The 24,013-nt window shown below is 38.5% G+C and overlaps 1 protein-coding gene across 1 annotated transcript in view; it reads left to right on the top strand.

Annotated features, from left to right (window-relative positions):
- LOC134163107 (uncharacterized) overlaps window positions 1-23,759 on the top strand; it is a 44,098-nt gene extending 20,339 nt beyond the window's left edge. Inside the window, exon 4 of the mRNA XM_062617659.1 lies at window positions 23,537-23,759. Coding sequence (XP_062473643.1) covers window positions 23,537-23,759 — 223 coding nt within the window. The remainder of the gene's footprint in view (window positions 1-23,536) is intronic.
- The last annotated feature ends 254 nt before the right edge of the window (window positions 23,760-24,013 follow it).

Raw genomic sequence — 24,013 nt, 5'->3', positions numbered from 1 at the left:
AAATTCAGTCTATTTACCTTTTGATTCAAGAGGAAATCCAGCAAATGGGGAATTTGCTGTTGTCATGCTTAATTGTTATGAAGGTGTGAATCACTGTCTTGAGCTTAGTTTTAAATAGACTGGGTAGCTCTCTGATGTTTTGTCCTCATAAGCTTTTTGTGCTGGTACCTGGATCTATCCCAGTTTTTGTTTTGGCTCTCTGCTGAGTGATAATGACTGAAAACATGCCAGGCAGTTTGTTTTATGGGATTCACAGTGATGAAACTCCTGGTTCAGCTGTTCTTTCTTGCAGCTGTACTGAATACTGTGTCTTTCTCACAAAGTGCAGAGATGCCCTCTCTGACAGTTAATCCTCCAGTCTAAACAATTGCAGGGGAAGAGAGCTGGGGATGGAGAAAAAAAAAAAATCCCATTCCTTCATCAGTTCCATTACTCAGAAATAGAGGACAAGCTACTTTACAGAGCTTTTAACTAACTACTGATGTAATTTGTTCTGCATTGTTTCCCATTAATCCAAAAATTACTGTTCCCTTTGAAGCTTGCTTTACATAGAGGAAACAATGCCACTCTTAACCATCATATGTATCATCTTATGCAGGGTAACTGTTTGTATTTGCCTTGCATTTCAGTTAAATGTAGTACAGGGGTCTCCTCATGTCTTTGGTTGCTTGGTAAGTTATAGTATTTCAAAGTTGGAATAATTTCCTTTTAAAAACATTGTATAATGATCCTCATCTTCTAAAAGACATCAGGATGCATGTTCATGCCACAAGTATTCAATTTAGCCTTAGACATGGCAGGAATTTTGAGAACATAAAAGATTCTTTCATCTCTGTGTATCTGCCTTTCCCTCTCTGGCTTTAACATATATATATCAGATATAGAGCTTGACCTACAAAATATCAGCAGGTGAAAGGTGCATATTCAGTCCAGTTCATCACACATTTCACAGTCCTGCACAGTGCATCTGGAGAAATACTTCCCTGTCTGTACATTTGTTATATACGTAAGTACATGAAGATAACCCCCAGATTTCCTGGAGATAGCTATAAGAACAAGAATATCTACCACAGTAGCATCTCTCTTATTCCTCAGCTTTCAGGAAAAAATATGATAAATAAAAGGTTTAAAAATCCATAATGCCTATATTTTTCCATCAAGACCAACACTGAATAAATACTAAATTTCCACATTTGAGGTCCCAAAAGAAAGTTACTAGCTGGTCTTGGAAACCAGTGATTTTTGGGTGGCTTTAGTTGGAAATACACTTCCTTAACATTTTTATTCAGTCCCTAATAAATGAGATATAAAGATTATATCAGCATTGTCCAAACATGGCCCAAAGAATGGCTCCGTCCGGCATCTCAATGGCTTCCAGCTTTCTTTTAGATTACATATATCCAAAATCTTAGTGCCAGCTGTGTTGCAGTCACAGAGATGTGACTGTAGTCTACTGCCACTGATCTGTGGAGTCATGGGAGATTAAAAAGCTTACTGTAGTTCATGGGTAAATTGGCCATTATTTTTAGTTAGTTCCCCAGGTGAACGCGTCCATGCTATGCTAATAATCAGTCTGAATTAGTTCTGGGAGAGAGTTTTCAAAGCGGCGTATGGCAGGCTGGTGTCCCAATGGTAGGTTCTCTCTAGTGTGTTAGTGTGGAAATGTATTACATTAAAAGCTCTGTTTGTTAGACTATCCTGTTTCTCTGAAGCACTGTGCCCATTTAACTTACTGTGCTAGTTATTTTCCTATGGATTTTCAGACCTGTGCTTTTCTAATAAAAGTTAACAGTGGGAGAAAAATGGGTGGATGTGAAATTCAGTGAAATCTGACTTGGACAAGGTAAGAAATTCTCAGTTATGTAATCAAGTGAAAAGAGGAGTAATATTGTAAGCCTGGCCTGCACAAAACTGCAAAATATTCCCATTTGCCTTCCCTGGGCTTTGGATCAGGATACCTGGAGATACCAGCCATATTTCAAGGTTTTATGATCACTGCTAACTTTGGAAACACTGCCAGGCTTCAGAATAAGAACGGCATTCCCATTATACCAGGAGTAGCCTTTTCCTTACTTTGAGTGGTGTTACAGGAACAATAAAAAATTCTTGCTACTGGAACGCCAGGCTCTGTGAGACTTAGATGTGACCTGACATTTATACAGTTCATCACTACTGTAGATCAAGGAATGCTACTTTGAGCAAAGAATGCATATTCATTCTTTTTTGTTAACCTTTGCTTCAGTGCATTCATGACAAGATTGTATGGGTATGTAGCTGTGTTTTAACAGTGTTTTAATTTCAGTTGTTGCTTGAAGCACTATGCTGGAAATTAGACACTTTTAGTAGTTCAATTATTGTTGATTTATTCATCCCTCTTGTAGATACAGTGAATGCAGTTACTATAGTAAGGTTATCTAGCTCTGAATGCCAAATGCCAAGTTTCAGAGCTTACATCTTGGCAACTGCAAGATGTATTGGCTTGGAATTTGTCATGCCAGCAGTACTGCCTTGTAGCATTTATTTCACAGATTTTCATTAAACGGGGGAAGACAAGAGAGAATGGTGCTACTAGTGACATTGTGCATCAAACTGTTTACTAATGTTACAGGGAAATCAGCTCAAGATAATATACTCCAGGCTTCATTCTGCCATTATCGTAGACTTTATTGGAAGGATTGAAGCATTAAGCTGAATGTAAAAATGCTAATCGGGAAAAATATTTGATTTAATATTGTCTTTTTTGAAAAACAAAAAAAAAAAGGGAAACTCAGAACATCAAAATAAACCAAAAATGCTGTATAATGCTCGAACATTCATTAGCATTGTTCTAATTTCTCTTTTGGAGCAATGAGTCAGCAGAAACTTGCTTAAGTTCCACCAGATTTAGCATCTGCTCTTAGTATTTCCTTAAAGACAGTGAATGCTGCAGTAATACAAAGGGGCAGATCCTCAGCTGAGGTAGGTTGTTAAAGTGCCATTTCCAGTGAAGTGATCACCATTTCCTCTGACTGAAGTGTAAACTTTCATGCTAACCTACTGTAACACTTTCCATCACACTGTAGACTGTCTACATGTGAAATATAATGCACCTAATGGCATTTAAATTAGCTATCATTGGAGGCATCTGTCATCCTATAATCTTTCCCAGCCATTTGTAAAGTCCTCTAACACTTAGCCTCCCTTTACTTTGCAGTAGCATCTCTTCTGGTGATGTTACTGTACACCTGAACATATCAGCTCCCCTTGCCAATACTTCCGCGTGCAGCTTTAACCCATGCCTTTTACCAAGAGATAACCCCTCATGACATCTGTGAAGCCTTTCCTCTAATCCTGTCCTCTCTAAAAAGGCAGCTATAAATCATTAACATCTAGCTCTGCTTAGAGTGATGATCAGCTGAGACTAACGAGACTTCGAATGAAAACACATCCCCATACCTAGCTTTCATCTTACATTTGTGTTTAGTTCTTCACTGTGCAGTTTCAGTACTGCATTATGGTCTCTCTCAAGCATGAATTAACAATGTTATTAGTCCATCCAGCACCTTGGATGCTTCTGGAATAAGATACTGCACAAAGCGGATTCTAATAGGTTAGGCAAAAAAAGTAGCAGGCATGTAAGAATAGCTGATACACTCAACGGTAATCCATACTCAGCTGATAAGAACACTATTTACTGTAGTTATTGTTTCAGCAGCAGTCATCAGCTGAAGGTTTCTTCTTTGTTTAGGATTAAAATGCAAAATCACAGATTTTCTTTCTTAATTCATAGTTCAAAGCTTATCTCCAAAATAACTAAAACAAAACTTTCAGTTAGAAAAAGAAGGAGCATAAACTTTTTTCTATTCTGCTTATTTCTTCCTAGAGATTGACAACTGCATTTTACACTTTAAAGAGAGAGTTTGCATTGAAGTTTTCTGTATATGGTATTTGCCACAATTTGGAGATTTATCTTTAGAAAAATGACACCTTTTGAGCTGACATTGCTTTGTTCTTTGTTTTTAAAAATACCAATGAAATATATATAAATACCAAACCTAAAACTGATCCACATTTGAATTTCTCTTTGTCTGTGAATTCTTGACCCACTGATACAGTAACTCTCTCTTCTTTATCTGGTTAATTTGTGTATGTGAAATATTTCTGGTTTCATTGCTGTCCCCTTTTCCTTTTTAGTAGTTCTCAGGTTTTCTCAGAAGAACACGTGCCATTGCAGAATGCTTTCTAATCCATGTTTGCCACTAACTGAATTATACATGGGTGGCGTAGAACATATTCAGTCTTTCATCCTTATCTGTTACTTCATCATTACTTTCAATCTGCAGTGAAAAATGTGACTAACATGTTGTGTGGTATAAATAGACACTGCAGTTTGAGATCATTTATACATGGTTTGAATTTTGATGAAATTTTATACTGCCCTGTGGGCTAAACACTTAACCTAAGTGATTGTCCCAATAATTTTGTTGAATCAAACCTTTTCAGATGGAAGTTTTACCTTTCATTATCTTCTAAATTGTTTACTATAAAGCTTTCCAGGAGTGTTAGGAAGCAAATAAAAGGATCACAGTTGCTGTTTATCAGTGATTCGGTGAATCATTATCTTGTCACTATAAATGACTGGAAATGGGAATATAAAATATATTGACTCAAAAGACTATGTTTTTACATTATTGCAGGCCATCCTCAACATGTTTTTTTTCTTTTATATCCACAAAATTGGGGGTTATATATATGTGAAACTACCTATTGACAAGTATTTGCGTATAAATATATTTGTATTTGGTACACTTCAGTGTTCCAATTTCTGTAATTCTTAATTTTAATTTCTTAATTGCCACAGTTGTGTGATCTTCCCAGTTTTAGTTATTTTCTATTAAAATATCTTCAGCAGTATTTCTGTTATTTTGAAAAAATTATGCTTTGGGTCTCTATTTGGGATATTTTTTATTTCAGTTACATTCTCTCCATGTAGTTTTATGGGTTTTGATGTTTAAAAGTCTAGAATTTATTATTATGAGCCAAAAACAATCATTGGACACTGACATTTTAAGTATGACAATAATGCAACTAATTGTCATTCACGCAGTTATTTCTATTTCTTGCAAGAACCAATTACAATACAGCGCTCTTAACTTTTAAAAAGCATCTCCTTCAGTTTTCAGCTAAGTCTTTTGTACAGATTTTAACTGTTCATAAGCATGGTGAGTTGCTGTGCCAGCAGCACTCGCTACTTTCCCTCAGCCTTTCTTAATATCCCTAGTTTGTTAACGAAATTTAGGGAAAGGATTCTCCCCCCCTGCTCGCCTCCAGAAAACAGCAACTTTTTAAGAAAGTTTAAATATCCATTCTAGAAGAATTAAGTGGCTCAGTTCAGAAAAGCTGCCATTTGGTCGCATGTCCACCATGGCATAGACAGGCACCATGGTACCCTTCTGTCCTCTAGTCCTCTTGACAAAGGTAGGTCATCGGGTGGTCTCTTAATCTGCCTGTTTTCCTGGATTTCTTTGATAAAAACATGGGTACATGCAGTGAAGACAAAGGAGTGGCACTCAGGTCTCATCTCCCCATTTTCCCCCAAAGCCAAGGCTTCCCAGGAAGGCCGCATGAATGAACCCCATGCAGCGTACTCTCTTAGCTTTTGTGTTGCACATTGGGATGTTTGGTATATCCAAGTGAGGTGATTTGGCAAAAGCTTCTCTCACAGCATGTGGGCTGTGCAAATGAAGAGCTGGTTACCAATTCTGGTGGGAGTGACTGCTGCAACAAAGCAATTTTATTTTTTCAGCACCAAAATCTGAACATTTTATCAAGAAAAAATTCCCACAGAAAGGCAGTTTTCTGGCAAGCGCTGCTAGTCAGAACTCTCAGTTCACCTTCACAAAACAGTCTCAATGGAAAATTTTATGACTAGCCCTAGTGCAGACTCTTTCAGAGGTGTTGAGCGCCCACTGTGCCCATTAATTTAAATAAGCCCATAATGTGGTTTACATTTAATAAAGTTGCAGCCTCCACATGAACCAGGTTTACTGAGTGTTGCCTTCTTTCCTGCTGGGTCTGAGTCTGCTGGTCTGGATAGCGTAAAAGCATTGGACTAAAAGCACGCCTGCACCCCTTGTGTCCATTAGAAATCTCCAAGCAAAGACTACAGAGAGTGTGTTTTCACAGAGTAGAGATGACTTTTATTCAGGCATAAGTACACAAGTGGAAAATGAATAGGTTTGTACTTGGCAGAGCCCTTTTGTTGGCTGCCCTACTACTAATTTATCAGAATTGAACTCTGAGAATTCTGATAAATAACACCAATGCGTTGCTTTCGTACTTACACAGCACTTGAAAGATAGTTTACTATTAATTTAAAATTTTTCACATACAGTGGTAGAACAGAAAATACCAAGTGCATATCAAGAAAATAAGAAAAATGAAAACAGATCAGATACTTCAAAAGTGTGAATTAGGTTGCAAGTCTGTTGGATTCAGCAGGGCTGTTAAGTTAGCTGAAAAACTGTTTAGTTGCACTTTCTACAAGAGGAAGTATGTGCTCTTTACAGAAAGGAAGTGTGAAAAACAGTGTATGTGTGACTGTGTGCTGATTTGTTCATATTTACAGTGAGAGAGCCCAAGTAGCTGTAGCTCACAGCAAACATTCCTTATCTTTGGCATTCTGAATTTAAATAGACTAGTGGTGGATGCTTCTGTAACCAAACCTGATTGCAGGCTGGCTGCATATATTTCCAGCATTGTGTCATTCAACTCTTATCATAATAAATCTGATCAATTTATTGTTCAAGCCTCTGCAGCAAGCCCTTTTCTACAATTGTGTTCCAGATTATTTGTTACTAAGGAGGAAAAGATCTGTGGGAAAACATTTTTAAAGTCCAGTGCAGACAACTGTCCAAAATTTTCAGTACTTTAACATCAACTGGTTAAACGGATCCACAACCACCTTTTAGGTGTTTGATTTGCATGGTGAAAACTTAGTTTTTCCTTTCAGTGGGCGTACCTGGCTGTGCTTTGCTCACTGCGGAGCTCTCCCTTTCTCTGTCTTTCCCAGAGACTTGCGAAGCATTCCCCCTTCCTCCCACATAACCTCTGGCCAAGTCAGAGCACAGCCTCTCAGAATAAGGACAATCCACAGATTGCTTGGATTACACAATGGAAGATATATATTCAATTTGCACTCGTCCTCCTCCAGTGCAACTTCATGCCCTGCATGGTCTGCCACAACACTTGCCAGAGCAGTGTCAGAGTGGGTGACACATCAGTAGTTTGCAAACTGTCTCAAGCTACCCGCTGAAATGAAGGAACCATATGACCCCATCAGAATCAAGGATGTGTGGTATTACTGCTGTGATTGAGGTTTCTTTGGACAAAGCACTTTTCACTAGAAAACAAAGACTTTCAAAAAATGAAACTGTGGGAAAGAGCTGGTGTTAACTTTTCTTCCAGTTCATGAAAAGATAATTTTAACAAAGTTTGGAGACTCTTAAAATTTTCCATCTTGATAGAATCGTAGAATCACGGAACAGTTAAGGTTGGAAAGGACCTTAAGATTATCTAGTTCCAACCCCCCTCCCATGGGCAGGGACACCTCACACTAAACCATCTCACCCAAGGCTTTGTCCAACCTGGTCTTGAACCCTGCCAGGGATGGAGCATTCACAACCTCCCTGGGCAACCCATTCCAGTGCCTCACCACCCTAACAGGAAAGAATTTCCTCCTTATATCCAATCTAAACTTCCCCTGTTTAAGTTTAACCCATTACCCCTTGTCCTGTCACTACAGTCCCTAATGAAGAGTCCCTCCCCAGCATCCCTATAGCCCCCCTTCAGATACTGGAAGGCTGCTATGAGGTCTCCACGCAGCCTTCTCTTCTCCAGGCTGAACAGCCCCAACTTTCTCAGCCTATCTTCATACGGGAGGTGATATATTGAGTAAGAACATTTGTTTTGAAATTACTTCTGTTTCACATGTTTTAATGCATGCAGATGGGTTCATTTTCTATTGAAAAGGTCAAAATAATCTCAAAGCACTTGAAATTGTTAAAACAGGTCCTTTCATTTGCCAAAATATCAGTACAAGAACATTTTTGGGTTTAACATTTTCATGCCAACTCAGGATGAGAATTGTCTTCACATGAAGGGAAAGCTACTTCTCATTCATCTTTATTCTGCAATTAAAAACTTCTAAGAGACCTTCATGTATTAGTTAAAGTGAGGTCCCATGCAGCATGAAATAAGTAATGGAAGTTCTCTTGGCCTGTGTTGGTAATCACCTTGTGTAACTCCTATATCTCTGCAACAAAGAATTAGATTCAGCATGAAGTAAGACCAAATGGAACTTAAGGACAGCTCCCCAACCTGCTACCGGCTTGCTTTACCTAGGAGATTATTCTTGCTGTCTCTGTTTCAGCATCATTATTGTATTCTAATTATGATGTGTGTCATGGAAAAATGTTATATATACAGACTTTCATGTTCATTCTGCTTCACGTAGATGGGTTTTACACATCCTCATTATTGCTTGCAAAATCCCTCTCTGCCATTTCTACCCACTCTCTTACATTTTCCGTGCTCTCTTGTTTCAGTTTCTGTCAAAATCAATAGAGTTCAGGCCAATGAGAGCTATGGTATTCCCTGAATTTTTCATACTGAGCGGTTGGGGTATTCAACAGTTATTATAGAAAGACATTCAGAGAACTGTACCAAATTTTGTGTTCAGTTTCTCACACAACTTCATAGAACACAGCTTTTCCGAGATTCTCACCTTTGGGCCTGGCTTGAAGCTGAAGACTTTCAACATCTGTTCAAGATGTCTGAACTTTTAACAGGCCATGTGGCAATTCCAGGTGCATCCATTTGGCTATACAGACTTGCTCTACAGCACACGAGAAGGGACTCCTCTGGGCCTGAGACTTGTTAGATCTACTGTATGTGGACTAATAGCTTTCAAATATACAAGAAATCTGGGGCTCTCTAGATGCCTTGGACTCACTGCACACATGCAGATCTCTAGACAGTACTTCCATCGTACTTTCTTGACTATTGGGTTGAGTGTGCTTACGCAGCACATGCAAATCTGTTTCTTATGGGAAAGCCCATAGATATGAATGCTCCAAGAGAGTGGCTGAGGTTACTTGAATGTAAAATGAAAAATATCTTAATGGTTTCTTTTTCAAAACAAAATCGTAGAGATCTGACATACTGTTATGTAGTGATTTTCATTCTGCACAAAGAGATGTATTTTTTAGTATAGCTCTGTATTAGGATATTTTTTACTATGATCTGTTAGGGGGCCAACTTCCAAATCACAATACTTAATCTATATATGAAAAACCAGTCCCAAACAAATCACATTGTAAACTTCAGCTTCTGGAATTACAGCTTAAATAATCTGGCAATGTGAAGTTCTCAAATGCTGTTTAATGTTGGGAATCTCAGGGAGTTTTGTGCCACATTGCAAACTGCAGATGCAATATATGACCCATCGGCTTCTCTGGGTTTTCTTTTCTTCCTAATTTTATCTAGGACAGAAAAACCAAATGATGAAATAGTAGGGGCAATTATAAAGTTCTACTAAGTAAACTTAGATGAGCCTATACACACAGTATAACCATCTTGATCAAAGCATTTGCTGTCAGGCAAAGAGCTGACTAACAGGCAAATGATTGGAAACAGCTTTTTTCCAGCCCATATTGGGTGATAATAATGTGGAAAGAATGGAACCTCTGAGGAATGCATTTTCACTGGTTATGTTGGAGAAAGCATGGAAGACTCTCAAAGGATGGAAGAGGCAGTCTCTTTTAGAGGGGAGACCATTGCTGGAAAAGGAGGGATAGAGAAGATCCTGACTTGCTGAGAGAAACTCTGACCTCTGTCAAAGGAATGCTCAGGAGTGGTAAGGACATGCCGAAAGGTTGATACATTTAGGCTTTGTAAAGCTGCTGCTTTTCTTTTTTTTTTTTTTTTTTTTTTTACCATCATGTGCCTCAGGAAAGATGCATCATTAACACAGAGCAGTCACAAAGCTGGAGTACTGCATCCCGGGAGGTTAGACCTCTTCTGGAGAAAAGCTAAGGCAACTGGACTAACGTATCTCATTTTTCTGGAGGTCTAACACCCTTGCCTAGAAACTACATGGAGAGAGGCCAAGGAAAGCAATGTTACTTCTATGTCCTAGCAATGCAACACAAGATCACGGAAAGAAAGAATGCTGGGGTAATTTGACAACTGACACATCAAGGCTTAGAGGCTATATTAAAAGAACTACTAGACATGTCAATTAATGTTCTTTTGCCTCACTAATGAGCATCTTAGCTATGAATCTTCTTTTTGAAGCAGCAGGGAATCATTTTTCCGGGTTTCTTGATGCAACAAGTTACAGTCCTCCTGAGACATACATGAGACACGATATAATATAGTTTGATTCTTGTTCCTAATTTCATGAATGACTCTTAATGTTCAAACTGAAGGGAAATTTAATACTTATTTTGAATGTTAAATGATGTCTCTGTAAAAAATAAACCTTTGCAATTCAGTGCTTTTCAAAGCGCCAGCTTGTTCCATACTTTTAATTTGATTCTCTTGCAGTAACTGAGTTTATCCACTAACTCCAGTCTCAGATTCTAATCAAAGCCCTAGAAAGGAAAAAAAACCCAAACAACAAAACAACCCACACCCCAGAGCCAAAGCCAGAGTGCACTCTTTCTTTTGCTATGGGAACTATGAAGTTGCTGATGACCTCCATTAAATGCCACAGCCAACTTCTGACATGCTCAGCATGTGAGACCCATGACCCACAAACAGAAGGCCAATCTAGATCATGGAGTACTTGTATTTGTCCTTTGTGTATAGAAACCTGCTGCTGGAATTTTCTGAGTGCCTCTAAAAATGTATCAGAAGGTTCACTAACAAAAGTCATTGTCTTTGTAAATTTTACCTTTGAACCTTGAGACTAGCAAACAAAACCTATTTAAGATGCAGACAAACCCTCCCCCCCCCCAAACAAAAAACAAACCCCTAAACCAACAAAATCTTCATTCTTTATTTTTGTAGTGATTTGAAGTGTTTAAGCTGAAAGAATACCATCAAATACGATCTGTGAACTAATTTGCCTTCAGGTTAAAACAGAAGCAAAACAAAAAATAACAGTGTTTTAACACAATTTTAAGGTTACACAACTAAAATATCAACAAGAAACTAGGATATGTGAAAACTGAAGTATTAGCATAAGTGTAAGTTCTGTTGCATTGTGGATCAAGTAAGTTTTAGGTCCTTTTAGGTCCTTTTAGATCCTTAAGGAAATAAAGATTATTAAAGTTACCTATTAAGCAAGAAAAAGAGCCTATAAAATACTAGGAGCCTGAGAGAGCATTACTGTCTGAACTGAGGCAGAGGTTTTCAAAGTAGTCTGTATCCTGTTGCCACGGCACTCTTTCTAGTAGCAGCTGAATTCGTTCGGTACCTTTGGAAACCTCATCCTGACTGCCCTGCCTGACATCTTGAGGTTTTTGCTTCTATATGCTGCTACCAAACCTGTGGAAACTCATCGGAGGGTGAGTAGGATACTTAGTTAACAAAACTGATGCTGTATAAATGTATTTGATTATTAGTCTTTGCAATTAAACAAAAAGCTCTAGATAAGAAGGAAGGATCAATAAGGATTCTGCTAGACCAGCAGCTGTAGGAAAGGGAAGGTGTATCAGACCTGATAGTGTTGTTAGGCCATCACAGTGCATTTTTTCAAGGGGTGGTTTGCTCAGGTGAGGAAGATATAACTATTTGTAGGTGCTTTTATTTGAATGACTTATCAATAGCATCAATTCAAAGGAGCATGGTCTACTGCAAGTCTGTGAAATCTTGTCTGAATTCAGACCAGCAGCGGAAAACCTTATGTGTCTAAGATAATGGGATTTTGTCCTGTATGATTGTGTGGATGCCTTTACTGCAGATAGAAAGGCAGCAAATTAGTAAGTGTTAAGGCTGATTGGCAAACTGACTGACACATTCCCCCAATAATCCAGCCTTTCAGCAGAATAAAGGAATCCTAAAGCTTAAATTCAGATTCACCTCTGTGGTGCCTCTTGAAGGTTATTTAAGTGTTTCTTACTTTTATTGTCTAGCTCCTTGAAAAACTGCAGTTGTGTCTTTCTGATATTTGGAGTTGTTTGAAAAATCTAAAAGGTCCAAGAAAAAGCAGTATCATATTTTTATAACAAGACAATTAAAACTATTTTCTGTGCATTTAATTTTTTTTTCAATGAACTACATTATTTACAAATACATTTGCAGACAAATATACACAAAAAAAACCCCCAACAAACAGAGGAGTTATTTCCATGGTAAGTTCAATACCTGCCAACTATTGTTTATCAGAGGCAGCAAAATAACAAGGCTTTTGTTGCCCAAATTCAATATTCTTCTGCTTTGGAAGCTTTGGTCTCACGTCTTCTGAATATCGGGGTTTATTTCTTAGCCAGGTATTTTAGGAAAGCAAGGTTATGCAGTAAGGCTGCCTGCCACTCTACTGCTAGTAAATTCTGAACCTGTTGGCCAGTTTTAGTAGCAGGGCTAAAGTAGACGTGAAGTACCTCAGTTATTGCCCTTTCAGAGTGAAACACTAAGGTGTGACCTACTAGAAAGTCAGTTCCTCTGTTCCTGGAAATCCTTACTGTATGGGTGAAGTCTCACAATTGAGTCCCTTTTAGACAGTCACTTTTTTGAAACTGTGAATTTGCTGGATAAATAGTGTAATACTTCTTTATATTTGAACTGAAGAAACACATTTATTGCCATCTTTAAAAAGTACATGCTCCTTCTTTACTCTTGAGCAAAACTTTCTTTTGGTTATGGGTGCCATGTCCAAAATATTCTACTGTCAGTGAAATACTGTTCAGTGAAATGTTGTTCAGTCTGATGAAATCGCAATTACCAAGGAGCCATACTAAAAGCTCTTTGAAACTGCAAAAATTAATATGTATGTCTATTAGCTATGTATTTTACCAGTCAAGCTTTATTTTTAAAGGAATATATCTTTTTCTACATCCTTTCTTTCTGTTCTCTCAGTAGATAAAGCTTTCTCTGAGGATGCTAATGTCTTAGGCCAGCACAATATGCTTTCTCTCTCTCCTATCTGTGTAGCTGCACATATGAATGTATTTTTTGCAGGGACTTGTTTGTAGGTGTAATCTCCTTTTGGTACCCCAACATTTTTTACTTACCCCTCTGCTTCTCATTATTTGCCGATACTTGGTGTTTCTCATGGCGATGCTTTTTTAGGTTTTGGCTCATACTGGAGTCATTTGGTCACAGTATCACAGTATCACAGTATGCTGGAGATTGGAAGGGACCTCAAAAGATCATCTAGTCCAATCCCCCTGCCAGAGCAGGAACACCTGGGTTAGAAGTTTTGAATCTGTCTGAGAGGAAATGCCCCCAAAGGAAAACACCCACAGCACATTTTTAGCTAAAGCACACAAAACACATAGTGAGTTTATTATATTATACTTTCAGTATTGCAAAACAACATTTCTAAGAGGAAAAGGATGGCACCCTGTCCCATTTGACCTTATTTTTTTACACTGTTAGGGCTACGTAGTACCATTCCAGATGTGCAGTAATTAGCAGGAAGTTTCAGGATTTCTTAGCATCAAGCAGAAAGGTTTGCTTCTGATAGAAAATGTCCCCTTTGGGAAGGAAATTTCAGATGAAGAGAATTTCACTGGATCAATGGATGACACCAACAGAAAAGGAAGCCTTCATTTGTCTTGCCATGTCTTACACGCAGCTATGGGCAACAGAGGAAAGTATGTTATCTAGAGATTGTCTCTGATAAAGGGATATCCCTCAAACTCCAGTGCAGCTAGCAATCACACATTGATTTTTGAGAAACAAGATGTGGCTATTTTTTAATTTCTGTTTTATACTGTGGAACCAGAGGAATAAACCCAAGTCTTCATGTTGAAAGAAAACTCGTGAAATTTCTTTCCAAAGGCAGCAGGCAGCCTATTATAACACTACTTGAACACCTTGAACACAACTAGTAACCATTGCGTCATATAGTATAACGAACAGGAAGGAAAGCACTGCACAAGTGTCCTGGGTTTACAGTTCTCTTTCTTTATTTATTTTTCTTTCTCTCTTTGTCTTTTTTAAAGGCGAGAGACCTGATTTCTGTAAACAACCCCCTAAAGGTACTCCCCTACCAATAACAGTCCACTGTAAAATAGATAAGGTTCTCATTATGTATCCTCCATGTCTTGATCATAATTTCTATCATGGTTGACATTCTGGTCCAGTTATATCAGGTACATTCTGTGTAAGTCCTTTAGAAGACCGGGATAAAACCCTGCTGAATGCAGGATCATTTTGCCTTGGGGAGAGAGTTAGTCAAAGTGCACAGTTCAAGGTGGATTTCTAGTTGGATTCTGCAGTACTGGGACATTCTGAAAGAAATATTTTTGAATTGAACATAGCTCAGAAGAAATTAAATTAGTTCTTTAATGTTTGGTTTTTCTCCAGAGCCATCAACACAAATTACTTTCTAAAATAGGCAGCTAAATATAATAACACAGCATTAAACTGAAAAGAAAAAGTTAATACTGTTGTTACATGATGCATTTTGTTTGACTAAATTGTATGGATAATTTCCACCATAATTTCAGTGGTGTTTTAAAAGATCTTTTAAAAAGATTTCAGTTTAACATTTCTTATAGCTGTGTTTTTTTCATAATGTAATTGAATTTATCTGTGCAGTATCTAAGTTTTTTCATCTTGATAACTTCTTAATGATGTTTTAAATATAGTAGTATCCTTGAGTATTCTGCATATGCATATAACTCCCTTACCTTCTTTTCTAAGGCTCTTAAAGATTTAATTAAGCTGGCCTGACACAAATTTGCTTTCAGAAAACAGGTTGTATTAAGGCACAATTTTTTTTTCAAACGCAGTGTTATAATATCAGTCATCTGCTCAAAACTGAGATAGCTCTCTTTCACCAAAAACCTTGAAGAAGAGTTCTTCCAAAATGGTTTGTTATTTATAGCAACATTTGGACAAAGTATGCCTTGTAAATACTCAAAATATTTCAGACAAATTTCTGGTTTTGAGGTTTCTTTTAAATTACATTTTAATTATATTTTCAATGTAGTTTCGTAAATTGTCATATCTGACAATGTTTAAATCCACAGGAATTTATTTTTAACTGTATTCTAATTGGTGTTACCAGGTCATAGTATATTTCATTCTCTTCAAGGATTGCTGTTCCTGTGTCAAGCTTTTCTGTGCATGGACACGTTGGTGTACAAAATAATATAAACTAAAACAAGGCAACTGATATAAAGTAAAAAATTATTTCCCAATGTCAAAATTGCTCTAAATAAATGAACCATCATTCCCCCAGACTCTATCTGTTTTTCATGTTTAGTTCTTACTTGTAAAATTTACCATGAAAAAAGAAAGGTAATTTTTTTTGTCAGGTCAGTACAGAAGCTACTAGAGATCTGACTGGTATAACACTAATGTACAAGCTTGCAGCCATAGATTCACTGTTTCCTCTCATTTTTACACTCACCTATTCTTATGGTGCAAAAGTATTATGAATTTGCACATGAAGCAAATGGTGCATTCAGTTTCACAATTGGCATCCCAACTCCAGCACCTTCACAAATATGCAATGTAATTGTGGCAAGGGAAACAACAAGCATGAAGGAATTAATAGCAAGCATGAAGGAATTAACAACACGCATGAAGCCTGGAGAAGAGAAGGCTGTGTGGAGACCTCATAGCAGCCTTCCAGTATCTGAAGGGGGCCTATAGGGGTGCTGGGGAGGGACTCTTCTTTAGGGACTGTAGTGATAGGACAAGGGGTAATGGGTTAAAACTTAAACAGGGGAAGTTTAGGTTGGATATAAGGAGGAAATTCTTTCCTGTTAGGGTGGTGAGGCACTGGAATGGGTTGCCCAGGGAGGTTGTGAATGCTCCATCCCTGGCAGTGTTCAAGACCAGGTTTGACAAGGCCTTGGGTGATATGGTTTAGTGTAAGGTATCCCTGCCCATGGGAGGGGGGTTGGAACTAGATGATCTTAAGGTCCTTTCCAGCCCTAATTATTCTATGATTCTATGAAATTTCTGTTTCAGCCTGCTGCTGTGAAAACCAGGTACAACTGACAAAGTGAAGAGGGTTTGACTTGTGGCTTGCCTGTGTTTGTATACGTTGTGCAGCCAGACAGAAAAAAAGTCCATCTGAAATGTAGGACTGTGATGTGCAATGTGTCTCCTCTCCGCTCTGTCCAAGGCAGGCATGAGTCTGTTGGTTCTCACTGAAGGAAGGTGGCTGTACAGACCCACGCTCCTAGTGAGATGTTGCTGTTAATTAAGAGCAGGATGGAAAAGATCAAAGCTGTGCCTCCCCCCTCCCCTTTTTATCTTTTTTTTTTCTTTCTTTTTTTTTTTATTTGCACCCCCCACACACACCACAAGGTTGTTTCTTATTCTGAAGCATCATCGTTCTCTGCTCCAACACTCACTGGAACTCACCTGTTTGTTTGGTGGAGTTTCGACTGGTGCTGGGTTGCCATTTTAACTTGGCAACTTCAGACTCTTGTTTCCCAATGGCCTGCCAGCTAAATTGGTGTGTTACAGATGAACGCACAGCTCACAGATGGTGTTTGAGTGTTTAGTGGCTCTCAGAAGTCGATATGTATTTGGTCAGGAGGAAGATCGCATTTTTCCTCCAGACAGAGTAAATGTCCTTGGGGAGGTTTTCTGTGTCAAGGTAGAAACTGTTCTACGCATCAGGTACAGGGGACTCTTTCAGCTTAAGCAGGAGTACTACCTATATATATATATTTCTTTTTCTCCTGGGTAGGGTACACTGCTACTATTAACATAAATAGAAGGTTTTTTTTTTTATTTTATCTTGACTCTCCTGAATTTCTGTGGGTGTTTTAAGCCTAACGTCTCTCTTCCTTTAGTTTTTTTTTCTTCTTAACTGAGATTACCTTGAGGTGTATTTATTACTCTGATGTCACCGTAAAGTCTTTCTCTAGGTCCTAAACTGTTTTACTGCTCATGCACAAGGTTGAGCATTTGTGCTTGCTTACTGGTAAGATAGCTTTAAAGATAGCACTGTGTGAGATCTACACCTCTGCTGACATCTCACATCCTCCCCTATGTGGGTCATGTCTTTTTCTCATTCATTAATTGTCTTCTTATTTACTTAAAGCAGTCAGAGGGCAAGAAGTAGGGGAGGAGTTACATGCTTTCTTTTGTTTCTTGACTGGCCTAGTCATGTCATGAGGATGAATAACAGAGGCTGTCCGCTGCCTTTGTTCCTTTCCAGAATGAAATATAAACCAGAGCTTCTTAAAAGTTCTGAAAGCTGCACTCGAGTTTCCTCATTTCATGTTTGTTCCCATCCAGAGCTGGAAGCAGACAGGCTGGAATATTTTAACAAAGTCTGTTCTTGTAAGATTTCCAGACTGCTTTGCCAAGCCAAAGGCTCATGAAAATGCAGTTAAGCATGAAATAGGCAAAGTTTTAGTTGCCTACCTAAACTGCAGGCGTGACAGTAATAATTTGTTTTTTGTCGTTTTTGCTTTGTCATCGTCAGATGCTGCTCAAAGTTGAAATATGCAAAGCTCTGCCAGCTCTCTACAAGGAACCACACTGTCCTCCAGCACTATTGCCACTCTGCTTACATTTTGTGATTCTCCCTTCCTCCTATGCTTCCTTCCCCACCTTGGTAAGAAAACTCTTCTTGTGAATGTCTCAGTTAGTTCCCTCAGGAAATTCTTAGTTAAAGGCAGGAGATGTGGTTCTCTGCCAGCCTTATACATTGGATAAAGGGACTGCTGAGGACACAAAGCTGATGTTGTTTGCCAGTTTTCTGTTGTCATAAACTCTTTTATTATGAAAGCTGAGTGTCCACCATTTTGAGTCTAGCTTAGATGTATCCCGGGGAATACGAAGCTGTCAGCACTTTCTTCCCTTTCTCCTTAATGAATACGTCTTGGCCCATTGACCCACAGTGTCTATCACCCAGTATGGAAGAACACGGTGGTCCTTCCCAGGCAACAGCTGTGCCAGTGTGTAAACCCATGAGCTTGTTGGCATGAGTAGGTTGTGGGAAAAGTTCAGCTGATGTGTTTGTTCTGGCTCCTGGCTATACACGTGATGCAGAAACACCTGTGCTGTTGCTGATCCAGAGCTTGCTGCCTGCTGGCCATCTCCTTGTGAGCTGGCACAGCCTGGACCTTGGAAGGAACTCAGCTACCATCACCCTCCTCCTCCCCAGCTTGGTGGGGCAGCGTGGGTGTTGCCAGATGCATTTGCATACCTGTGTCATGTTCTTTGCAGCAAACCAAAACAATTATTGCAGCTATTGGCTATTTTTCCTGCTTTGAAAGGATGCTTAATTCCTAAAGCCTTCCTTCAGCGTTTTTGGATTTTGCATGCTTCTGGCAGTTTCTTTTTTCCACCACAGGTGCACCTGAAAAATAAACCTGTCATGATTTCCAGCATTTCTTCTGTACCATGATTTTTGATTTTTCAGCAAGCTGTAGAAAAAAATCTCTTATGAGCATTTGTATGTGAAGGAATTACCTAATGTCTCCTCAAGTCTTTTGTCACCTGTCTTACTGCAGATAGCCCCTAGACAGCCTTTGTAACTATTTGTGGTACCTGCTTTCTTGGCACTTGCAAACTGAAGACCATGATGCATAAGTGTATCTTGGGAAAAGATGAGAAAAAACAGTATATTCATCCTAGGCAAATGTTCTCCCTGGTAATATTCACTTTGCATACAAATATTTCATTAGGAATCCAGTGGATAGAATAATGGACTGTAACTCAGCAGAGCGCAGTTCACAGCTCTGCTGTTTGCTTATTGGGCAAAGTTATTTGTACCATCAGGATACAGCCTGGGATAAAGACAATTTCTTTGTAATGCAATATGAGGCCCATAATGGAAAAAAATACTATGCAGAAGGTATAAAATAATAATGATAATAAAAATAATTATATATATGTTTATGTTGTGAAAAATGAATCAGATTCTATTCTGCCTCATTCTTCATCAGTGGTGCTTTTAACTGGCTTCCATTTTAAGGGCTACATGTACTAGTGTATTATTTTAAGATGTACCTTCAGATTCAGGTGTTCTTTTCCACTGAAAGTGTATAGCAGTTTATTGCAGTAACAATGGGCAACACTCCCTGCATCTTCATTACTTTGATAAGCTGCAAAGGACTTCACAGCCAAATTTAAATACCTACCATTTATGGTGATGATGGAGAGGGGTCTTTTTTTATTTGTGAACTGAGTAAATATGTGGCACAGATTCTTGGGCTCTCAGGACTGTGATTCCCTGAAAGTAATTTGCATAAAGTAATTCATGTCTGCATTTGCTCTTAAAATCTCTGGCTCTATGAGAAACATAAAACATTTATTTTGCCTTATTTTATGCAATGTAAATAACAGATATGTCCAGGACTAGATCCTGAACACCTTAGCTGGTATATACCATTGTAGCTCTGGAGCAAGCATCAGCTGAGATCCTACCACACCATCAGCTGTAAGTGCCACTCTTGCAGTGCATTATACAAATGTTCATCGTAGTTTGTCAGCAGCAAAGCTGTCACCCAACAGTACACCCTGCCTTCTATCAGCCATTACTTTTCTGTCATCATCATCAAGTGTAGCTTAAGAGAATCTGTGCATTGTTTCTTTCCTTCTGAACAATTTTCATTGAAATAATTGACCTGCTTTTATGGTAATCTGGTCTCTGCTATTTGTTACTGCAGCATTTTGCAAAGAAAAACTGCAAAACTAATGCCCTAGAACAGAAACATTGAGCCAAATTACTTACCAGTAATCCAAGGAATCATGGATAAATCCATTGCTCAAGTGGCTTCTCATTTGGAGATTTGTATAGTTTTCACCCAAGGGTTGAGATTTGTTGGTTTTGTGGGGTGAGGGGGGTTGTTTTGTTTTTGAAAGGTAATACTCATGCTCTCTGCCCTACAGCAACTTTATATAAATCTATTCTGAAAACTGTATCTGCCAGCACTGTCACTCCACCCACAAGCTTTCACTAGTAGCACCAGCTAAAAATATATAAAGGGGCTGTTTCCACTTGTTTAGTGCATTTCATTTCATGTTTCAGCCTCTTCCTTTTTGTTCTTCAAAACAGTCAATAAAGGATATAATTTATCCCAGTGTTTTGAAGTGACAAGCAGTAAACAGCCTTATGGCATGATTAATGAGTACTTGGGAATAGTTTACTGTAACTTACAAGTAAGTTGGGGCCCACTGAATTTGTTTTAAAGTAAGTAAAGAGATTCCAGTTATGGGTTGGGGCCTTCACTGAGTCAACGGGTATGCTGTATTTTCTATCAATTTCTGCTCTTTGCTGATGGTGCTCTTGTCAAGGTGTTACACAGTCACAGGGAAGTACAAGCCAGCGCAGAACTGACGCTAAGAATATGGACTTCTGGCAAGTTAAACTGTAAGGAGGACTTTAATTTTGATTTAAAAACTGGAATGATGATCAAGGTGTATGATGAAAATCATGAAAAATAATTGCTGTTCAAAAAAAGTAAAAAATAATATTGTTTGGTTCTACTTAATGGATTTATTTTTTTTTTTATGTCTTTGACTTCCAGCAAGCTGGGCTTTCTGTGGAGTTTCTGGGCTGCTATTACTTTTTTCAGAAGAAAGCTGCACTGAAATGAAGACATCATAGATATTCCCTGCTTGTTTAAGCAGGGTCATTGCCAGTAGGAACTTTCTAGGGTTTGATAACAGCAAATGTGTTCTGAATTTCTCTACTTTTCTTTGAAAGTTTGTTGAGTAGGTGGATTCCCTTGCTGAGAGAGCCAGCATCTCAGCAAGGATGACATAGGTTAGAGATGGAGACACTAGGTCTCTTCTGACTTCTTGAAAGTGGAAGTAGGCTGGGGAGAAATAAAGTGATGAAGGCACAGGTTGAGTATTTTCACTGCTGCCTCAGTCTTAGGTAAGTTTTATAGCCACACTTTTTATGGTGTGCTCATGGTTCTTACACAAGCAGCTTCCACATAATGAGTAACAGAGCTGGAGTAAATGTATTCATGAAACTGCTGTGAAAGTACTGATTTCATTGTCAGGTCCTGCCTCTGTGAGGAAGAATTTATCTTACCTTCACAACCTAGTGTTTCTCAGTGTTTCTGGCACTCCAGCACTGTTGTATATGAAATAAGACTCAGTGTTTTCAGCATTCTGAGCTGCATGTCCTCCTTCTCAATGTGTGTGTTGGGTTGGAGGAAGGATTTATGTCTTGAAACATTTACAGGTAGTATATTGAGCATTTCACTCTGGTGTTTCTTGTTCAGAAGTAGCTTCATTTAGTAAATTGATCCTAAATAATCTGGTAGCAAATGAATCTTACATGAAATGAGGTGGTGATCTAAATCCAGACTTTTGTGGAAAATACGTGGTTACTTGTGCTCTTGGCACAGAGATGGAGATTGGCAGTGATCCTTCTGGGATGTGAATTTCTGACATGGGTGAGGCTGGGTGGGACATCTATGTAATTATGCTTGTTTGATGAAGGATCAGAAGCGTATTACGAGCTAAGATAGCATATATTTTTTTTTCTTTTTTTTTTTGTTTTTTTTTTTTTCACAAACAATATACTATTTGATCTAACTAAAGTAACTGTTGTCTAATCCTGCCCTATTAACTCTCCTCAAGGATTGAGTACCTTGAAATTAGATTTTGATGGAAGTTATTAAAGATAACAATTTCTTTATATTAAAGCAAATGTAGTGCAATCTAGCTTCAGAGTTCAGAACATTCAGGATGCCGTGGCTATTGTAGTATAGTACCACAGTCAATGATATTTCTCATTTAACATTTTTCTTTGTCTCTTTCTCACACAAGCCTAGACTGTGATTTCATAACATTAATGAAATGTGTTGTGATGTTCCTGTAGACTGCTCTGGGTAAATAACTACAATATGAGAAAGGTAACTCATAATGTGGCCTTAAGTCTGTAAAGTAGGACATTACGACTAATTAAGATATAAGCAAAGTGGACTGCAGTGTCTCAAAAAGCCCTTCAAAACCCCTGACAGATCAACCTTCAGCCATTGCAAGGATTAAATCTCAGCCCAACAGTTGCTTCTGTGAAAAATTTTGGTGATTTGTACTTGAGGCCTTCTTAGTGACATAAAATATGTTTTTTTTTTGTGGTGTGTCCCTGACGATTCCTCCTGTTCTTCAGACAAACCAGTAACTAAAGCTTGAGCCTTCTCATGAGAAAAGGGGTTGGCTGACAGCGTGCCTTTTCTTACTACACATGCATCCTGCACAATACTGAGGATCAGGAGTAGCATAATGCCAAGGCTGGTCTCAAAATCCAAACTTAACGGCTGGCAAGTTTGGGTTTAATTTTTTTTTGCTTTTTCATGTAAACCTACACCAAATGCAGAATACTTTTATTTTCTCCACTACTGTTCACAGTTCTTTTTGTGACTGCTGGGGAAAGAAATGTATGCAACAACTTAAGAAATTCATATGTGTAGGCAGGAAAATATTTTGAAATAGCATAGAAGATTTAAGAGTATAAAGTACAGCACAAGTATTGCTGTTGCTTCTTCTCAAGTCATGCACCACACTTTAAAAAGCCAGCATGTTTTCTTCCACAAAAAGATCTTTATATTTCTGAACTTTCAGAAGCCTTAATCAATATAAATAACAGCTTGAGCATGATGACATCATATTTGGTTCTAGAGCACATCTCAACTGCTTAGTCATTTAAATCAGTGGAAATAATCATAACAGTTAGAAGTTTCAAAAGGTCAAAGAAGCTACTGTCTTTTCAGCTTCGAATCAGCTGAGAGACTGCAGTTTCTTGGAAACATAATGCCAAGTCTGCATCTCTGCATCTCATTTTGTCTTCCTCCCCCCCCCCCCCCCCCCCCCCCCGTGCCTTTGAAGCATTATAGTAATTAGCTTAAAGGGCAAATCACGCCACACTCAGTAGCAGAATACTGTACAGTGCAAGTTGCTTTCTATTTTCTCTTTCACTTGAAACTAGTTTAAAGAGGAGTTTTAGCCTGCATTGTGTGCTGAAATATTTGATTGAAGTTCTCTTACCCAAATGCCAACAAGCTGTTCACATTTTTCAATAAAATGAATACTTTTCCAGTACATATATGACAAGTTCTTTTACCATTTTCTCAGAAAGAAAAAAAGTAATAAAGTGTTCATTGGAGAGCAATCTGTGAAAAAATTAAATGGAAAATGAAAGCAAAAGACTTTTAAAAATTTGGTTTTAAATGTTTTCTTTATAAAAGCAGAGGCATAATTTCTGGGAGGAAGCCACGTATTGCCCAGACTGCAACAGAAAAAATGTGTTTTCTACTGTTAGATAAATTGGTCAATTAGAAACTGTGCCATGTTTATCTGTATAACAGAACTCTACAGTGTTTTAGCAATTGCTATTTCTTATATACTTTTCTGAATGACTCTTACTTTTATTTCCATATATCTCCAGCTGCCGTTCTGCTGCTGAAGTGAAACTATCCAGACAGGTTGCTGAGCGTTTCCATTTTGTGGTGTACGCAGCCTTCTCAGAGCTGGGACCGGGACACTGGCGCTCTGGGGACTTCTGGCTGCTTGTACTGCTTGTCGTTTTGCTTTGGTTTGTGAGACTTTACCTGCATTATTTGAGCCAATGGCTCTTCCTTCAGTCCATCTCAGTTCCTGTCACAAAGTAAGTCACCCTGACTGCTTTCTCTGTCAGAATGTTTCTACAAATAGCTTCATTCACGGCAGTTCCTTTGCACTGTTTAGAGACATGATGACTAAGACTCATGCTCGTAGGCTGAGGGCTCTGCATGCAAGCCCTGATAGGGTGCTGCAGAGACTAGGAGAACACGGACCACATCCAGACTCCAGAAGATCTTATATTTAAATGTGACCCTAACAGAAATGTAAAGTTGTTAAAAATGTGAGTTTTCAACCCAGAACA

The sequence above is a fragment of the Pezoporus occidentalis genome, unplaced genomic scaffold (genome assembly GCF_034315485.1).
Source record: "Pezoporus occidentalis ecotype Australia unplaced genomic scaffold, CSIRO_AGI_Poc_V1 ctg2, whole genome shotgun sequence".
Classification (NCBI taxonomy): Eukaryota; Metazoa; Chordata; class Aves; order Psittaciformes; family Psittacidae; genus Pezoporus; species Pezoporus occidentalis.
This window is presented reverse-complemented; position numbering and strand designations above follow the sequence as displayed.